The 6,998-nt window shown below is 35.8% G+C and overlaps 1 protein-coding gene across 1 annotated transcript in view; it reads left to right on the forward strand.

Annotated features, from left to right (window-relative positions):
• Fndc3b (fibronectin type III domain containing 3B) overlaps positions 1-6,998 on the forward strand; it is a 250,556-nt gene that overhangs the window by 100,669 nt on the left and 142,889 nt on the right. Inside the window, exon 3 of the mRNA XM_010632407.3 lies at positions 449-525. Coding sequence (XP_010630709.1) covers positions 449-525 — 77 coding nt within the window. The remainder of the gene's footprint in view (positions 1-448; positions 526-6,998) is intronic.

The following is a 6,998-nucleotide window of genomic DNA, read 5'->3' on the forward strand; positions in this document are numbered from 1 at the left end:
GTACTGGGGATTGAACTCGGGTCCTTGCGCTTGCAAGGTAGCCCACCAAACCACTGAGCTAAATCCCCAGCCCTAGAGTTCAGTTTTTAACATTTATTAATAATGCATTTTCTATAGGTCAGAAATAGAGGGAGAGAAGAAAACCTTTGTGCTTCACTGTTAAGATTTTTTTTTAACTGAGCAGTCTTGGTTTATGGAACTTGAGGTTTTATACATACTAAATATAAAGATGTTTTTAATTTTTGTTTTGTTTGTTTTGCTTGTTTTCCTTGAATTTTGGAAAGTTCCTTTTTATTTGTGGTTCAAGGTCAGCATGATATGCCAATTATTGAAGAGAAAAAGAAGCAAATGATTATATTTAGTTTTGATGGTGCATTGAAGTACCAGTGATTATTTGTAATGATGTATGCTTCTTCAGCTATTAATATCTTGTTCTTACCTCTTTTAGGACCTGCTGAAGTTCCCATGATGTCACCCAATGGATCCATTCCTCCCATTCATGTGCCTCCAGGTTATATCTCACAGGTATTAATATTTGATTGACTTTTCCACTTACTATGTGCACTGTCATTGTTCTAGAAAACTGTATGTTGATGTCTCAAAAACTTATGCTGTAAATTAATTTAATTATGGTAATGGTAGGGTTACCATTGTGTTTGCAGCACTGTTTGACACTTCCCTGGTCTTGCCACTCAGAGAGTCAGAGGAGGGTCGGGGAGAGAAACAGAAGTGTTAACAATGCTCACTGTCCTCTGCTAGCTTGGATTTCATTTCTGATCACCCAGTTGTGATTCCTTGATAGAGTGTCCTGCTATAGAAATTTCCTGTCGTTGGCATTATAACTTTCATGGAAAAGTTTTTGTAGACTTAATTAGTAAAATCAAAGATTGGACATTGTTCTTTGTCATGCAGATTCTATGCCTCCAGAATGTGACATAAGCCGAATTTGGTGAATTACTTAAGAATGATGTGAGAACTGGGCTGTTTTTCCTTCAGTTTCTCTGAATTTTGGTTTTCTCTTAACTAAAATAATGGTAATAGCAACCTCAGAGTTATTTTGGGAAAACAAAATTTAAAGGATAATATTACATTCCTAGATATGGCGTGAAGTGTTCCAGTGCCTACAATGCAGTGGGTGTCTGCTAATACTTGAGTTTGGGCCCTGGTCTCAGCACAGTCCTCATGTCTCCCTGCTTCTCCCCACCCAATTACCTGTCCCCATACCTCTGCAATGTTTTTTTTTTCTTTCTTTTTACTGCTTCCTTTGTTCTTTGTTTCCTGATTATAAGAACATATTATATGCTTTGGAAAAAAAATTAGCAAAAAGACCCAGAAGAGTATTTTAAAAATTTATAAATATAATACCCAGAGATGATAATCACTTTTAACATTTTTTAGCTTTTATCTTTCCTAATGTCTTTTTGTGGTCCCCCCTCCTTTTTTTTTTTTTTTTTGGTATTCTTCCTGTCCCTCTGCCTCTGTTTTTTTTTTTTTTTCTTTGGCAGAACCACCAGGGATTGAACTCAGGACCTTGACCTTGCAAGGCAGGCATGGTGTCACTGAGCTAAATCTCCAGCTCTGCCTCTGCTTTAAAGTGGCTTAAAACTGCAGTTTTCACTTTTTAATGATTTTTGTTAGGGTGACAGAAATTAGCAGCTGCATAGGATAATGAAGCATGAGCATGAATCAAAGATTTATCCTTCTCTGGTGTTCAAATGTATCCATTTCTTCACTATAAGGCATAGCACAGCCACTGATTTCATTTTTTCCATCCTTTTATGTGAGCCAATTTGATTTTTTTCTCTCGAATTTTTGAGTGGCCAGATTCTTGGCCAGTTTTCTGCCTGTTGCAAATAAATGACTTGTTTTACACAAGTCTTTGTAAGTAAGAATCACTAAAGGAAGAAAAGAGTGCAGAATAGCCTCTTCCAGCAAGGAAGGACACAAGATGATGAATGACGTTCACGTCACCAGTCAATTAACAGAAGAGAACAAGGAATGTAGAATTCCATTATGCCTCCTACTCATTTATTTTGAGGAAGTGTTTCATTCCATCAAACACACTACAGTTCTCACCACTGTGATGGCAAAAATAACACCTCCTTTTATGCTAAAGGTTGCTACAAGGAGTACTAGTTAAAAACTGAACATTTTATTGGCAAGAATCTGCAGTATGCTTTTTCATCCTAGTGGTTTTGCTGTAATTATATTAAATGCACAACATTTAGTGGGAGTCTTAGGAAAAATAAAGAATTGCAACCTTGATATATTTCTGATTCTGAACAAATCCTATTGAAAGTTGAAGTGCAAAGAGCAAAAGCAGAGCTGCCAACTCACTCATAAAACTAATGGTAGAAGAATAGTGACACTCCTTCCCAGCTGACCATTATAGTAACAAATGCTAGAAGATACTGGGAGAATAATAAAAATTGAAGAATTTGGATTTGCAATGGAAAAAGAATAACCAGCAGTCTGTAAGGTATATGTATAACTTTTGAGTTGGGCTCCTTGATCACAAGATGGACTCAGTTTATTGGCCTCCATTGATAGATTAAGTCTTGAATGATGTGTCCCAACAGAATGTCTGTGAAAAACAAGTTACTATGAAGAAAACTAAACTGAGAACTGAACAGGATGTGTCTATACCATCTTCTTTAAGGCAGGCAGCAGATAACCTTGAGATGTGATGAGAGTGGAACTAAGTATAGAGTGTCTTCATAGGCTTCTCATCACCCGAGTCCTAACAAGCAGAGTATGTCGTCATGAGTTATGGAAGCAATGAGTACATATATGTATATTTTAAAAGACCCCTCTTCCCCTGCTGGACAAACGTGTGAAGTGCTCAGAGCTGATCTGCCTCATGCTCATCTGTTCTGTTTTTCATCCCTGCCACATGTTTTCCTGATAAAATCATGGTTTATTTGTCCATATTTAGAGTTGTATGTCCATTGCATACAAATCAAATTCTGTAGTTGGGTGGATGAGATTCTTAAACAGTCAACTGTGCTTTTCTTTCACACTGTGACACGTTAAATTTCTTTCTCTGGACACAGTTTTGCCTTTCCTTAACTATGTGTTTTTGTCTCCACTATTTTGCTCGTCTGGAGTACTCTAGGACAGTGGTGAACCTGTGGCATGTGTGCTGCAGCCTGCAGTTTACTATTGAAGGCTCTACAAGGTTCACCATCACTGCTCTAGAGCCCTCCTTTTCTACATTACTACATAGCACTGTATGTGGGGATGTAAAATGGTATACCCACTTTGGAAAATAGTCTGGCAGATTCTCAAATGGCTCAATGTAGAGTTTCCATACGATCCAGCAGTGATACTCCTTCAGTTATTCTGTCAAATTGTGACCCTGTTAGAATCTCCAGCACAGAAATAATTGTTCTGTTCTTTCGACACCTGTGGCACGTTGTCTTTATCTGTCATGTAAAACACTGCATTTTATAAAAATCCTCAAAGATTCTTATTGCTCCACGTGGATTGTATCTCAGAACACTTCCAGGCACATAACAGGTACTTAATGAATGTAAGTAATAATCCATACTTAAATGCATAAGTCTCGCACTGCTTAACATTTCTGCCAATGACAGTCTGCATATACCATGGTGGGTCCCTTATGATTGAATTCTTTAGTTATGTAATAACTGACTTAGTATAAGTACAGTCACTGATACTCAAACAGTGACAAAAATGCCTAATGACGCTCTTTCCAGAACATGCCCTTGCCATTAAGCAGTAGATGACTGTGTGAGAGAGGTACATCTGTGTGCTTCAGAGACCTGCAGGTTCAAGTATAGTGATGTAGTGCCAGATATCTTGAAAATAAAGTCAGACCGATCTGTACCTGCAGGTAATGAAATGCTCTGAATGTGTAATTAAAACACAGAGAGTATCAAGATAATTCAGAAGTGGAAAAATGACTATTTTTAACGAATAGTGCTAGTACAGCCAGATATCCATATATGCAAAAAAGAATGAAATTTAACCTTCCATCTTATATCAATCAAAATTAATTGAAAATTATTTATAAACATAAGAACTAAATAAGACTATAGGAGTAAAGTATTATAACCTTGATTGAGGCACTTTAAAAAAGCATGGGCAACAAAAGAAAAAAAAAAGGTAAATGTGATTGTGTCTATATTAAACTTTTTGTACCTCACAGAACACTATTAAAAGAAGTGAAAAATATCACTCACTGAAAGAGAAAGTATGTGCAGATCACCTATGAAAAGAAAACACTTGAATCTAGGATATATAAAGATCTATTACACCTCAAGAGTTTAAAGACCACCCAATCTGAAAATAAGCTAATGATTTAAATAGATGTTTAATCAAAGAAGGTAAAAAGTGGCCATTTAGCACCTGAAAAGATGTTCAACATCCATCAGAAGAATGCTTGTCATACCACATAACTCTCTAAGATGGCTATACTGAAAAAAATAAAACCATAATACAGTTGGTGCACTCGTGCACTGCCTGTGGTAATATAAAATGGTATTCCCATTTTGGAAAACAGTGACAGCTTCTCAAATGGTTCAGTACAGAGTTACCAGATGATCTAGAAGCTGCACTCTAACTAAGTGTGCAGAGTATTTATTCATAATAATTTCAAAATGAAAACACAACTGTCCATCAGATATGAATGGGTAAATATACTGTAATGTGATATATAACCCCATAGAATAGATTATTATTTGACCAGAAGAAAGTAGAACTGATAAATGCTAAAATGTGGATGAACTTTAAAACTATATGCTAAGTGAAATAAATTAGACACGATAACTACGTATTGTATCATTCCATTCATATTAAGTGTTCACAGTGAGCAATCCATAGAGACCTGGTAATTGCTAGGATCTGAGAAGGAGTATAGTGTTTGTTTTGAGGTAATGAAAATGTTCTAGAAGTAGATAGTAGTAATGCTCACTGAACTCTGTGAATTTTAAAATCTACTAAATCACACATTGTAATAGGGTAGATTTTTACAGTATATAAATTATACCTCAATAAAGTGTCACAAAAGAGAGACAGTGGCGTCCCAATCATGAATCTGTGAATAAATAAGGCAGCTGGGGAGAAGGACCCTGCCCACTCTGGTGCCATTGATTGTGGTAGTGGTGGTAGTAGTCACTGTGTATACTGTGCAGTGTGCTAAATGGTTTAATTATGGCTCTAGTTTCCACCATCCTGTGTTTACAAAATGTGGGGAAGCTGAGGCCCTGACAGAGCCAGGATTGCAAGCCAGGCATTTCTGATTATACTGACTTCTTTCCTGCTGTGATTCAGTCTCAAAGGCAGTGTTACAGCCTGTCTTGATGGATTCACTACTTTCTGGCAGTGTGAGTATGGGTGTGTGGTGGGCCTGCTTATTTATTCATCTCCCATACTCAAACATCAGCTCCTCGTTTATGAGATGGTCTGTTACTGTAAGAGAATTGAAGAAAGAGGGCAGTGAACAACTAAAGTAGTACATTAGTAACTCTGACTTAATGCAGAAATTCTTCTTTATAGAGTTCGAAGTATAATTTAAGTAGTTGAAAGCCCTTTAAAGATAAATTGATAAAAATGTTTAAATACCGAATAGTTTCTCTGGTGTGAAAAACAAAGTGTAAATAAGGTTCAAATGGTATAATTGACAGTGTGAAATAGGAATAAAATGGCTAAAGAGGAAGTGGGAAGGAGGGGGGAAAAGAAATAAGAGAAAAGAAAAAAATGTGAAAAAAGGAAGAAAAATGGAAACAAAGTCTGTAAATAGGGAAGGGTGAAGGGGTGAAGGGAGGGCTGGGATATGGGGGAAAAATTAGAACCAAGACATATCGTGTAAAGATATAAGATCGCAATGATAAATGTAACTGTATTGTTTGCTTTAAATGTACCAATAAACTTAACAGAAAAAAATGTTCAAATAAATTTAACAAAATGCAAGTGTCAGTGATGAACAGATAATCTTACATAAGACAAATTTCTGGAGTTTAACAGACATCTGTGGAGGTACAGTGGGCAACAGAATCTCTGAATTCTGAGGTTGAAAAAGTTGAACTGTTAAGATTTTAAAAATGCTATGGACTTAGAACAGGAGAACAGTGGAATCTTACCATTTGACTCAGTGGCCTGTGATACTAGGTATGTGTATGTGTATATGTTTTCTGTTTTGTGTTTCATATTTATTTTTGTTTGGGTTAGAGGACTGGGAAAGGTTCAAGGAAAAACATGACCTTTTCAGCTTGAGAAAAAATATAGGTGAAATTGTTTTCAGCTATAAGAAAGTAGATTTACCTAAGAGGGAACTTAGTTTTCAACATCTCTACTCTATAAAACCATTTGGAAATGTGATGAAACTGGATTACAGGCTTGAAACTGGGTAAACAAAGAGTACAGCTGGGAAGGACATGGATGTCACTTGGAGATACCTTCCTTCAGATTCCACTTTGGCTACGTCCTGTGTAACTTTTATAATTCCTTTTGTCACCAGTGTGTACCTACTTGATGTGGTAGAAGCAAAAAGAGAACTATGTGTGTGTATTTAGTAAGTGACCTTATAATGAAAAATACTGTATTACAACAAATCCAGTAAAAGTTTGGCTGGGCTTTTCTTCCTAAATCCACCTCACGGGGCATGAAGCAAATTTTTCCTCTCATTGTACATTGGCCATGGTTCTCATAGTTTTCTCTCCTCATCATTAACTTTCTGAATAATTTATATTTAAAAATTTCTTAACCAGATGCCCAGAGTTATATTTTCTATGTTTCTATAGTAATTTATGATACATTCTTGAATATTATTGGAAAAATTTCCATATTGATGTAAAGATTAAAAAAGCATATGAAAAGAAAATGTGAAACATCTAAGTTAATGTTATATCATTTGAGAAACCATTCTTTTTGCAGATTAACTGCAGATAACACCAAAACTTTGGTTAGTTGTCAAAATAAGTATTTTGTTGTTATAGGAGAGGTACACTTTTTTTTTTTTTTTTTTTTTTTTTTTG

The sequence above is a fragment of the Fukomys damarensis genome, unplaced genomic scaffold (assembly GCF_012274545.1).
Source record: "Fukomys damarensis isolate Sample0158 unplaced genomic scaffold, DMR_v1.0_HiC HiC_scaffold_12, whole genome shotgun sequence".
Taxonomy (NCBI): domain Eukaryota; kingdom Metazoa; phylum Chordata; class Mammalia; order Rodentia; family Bathyergidae; genus Fukomys; species Fukomys damarensis.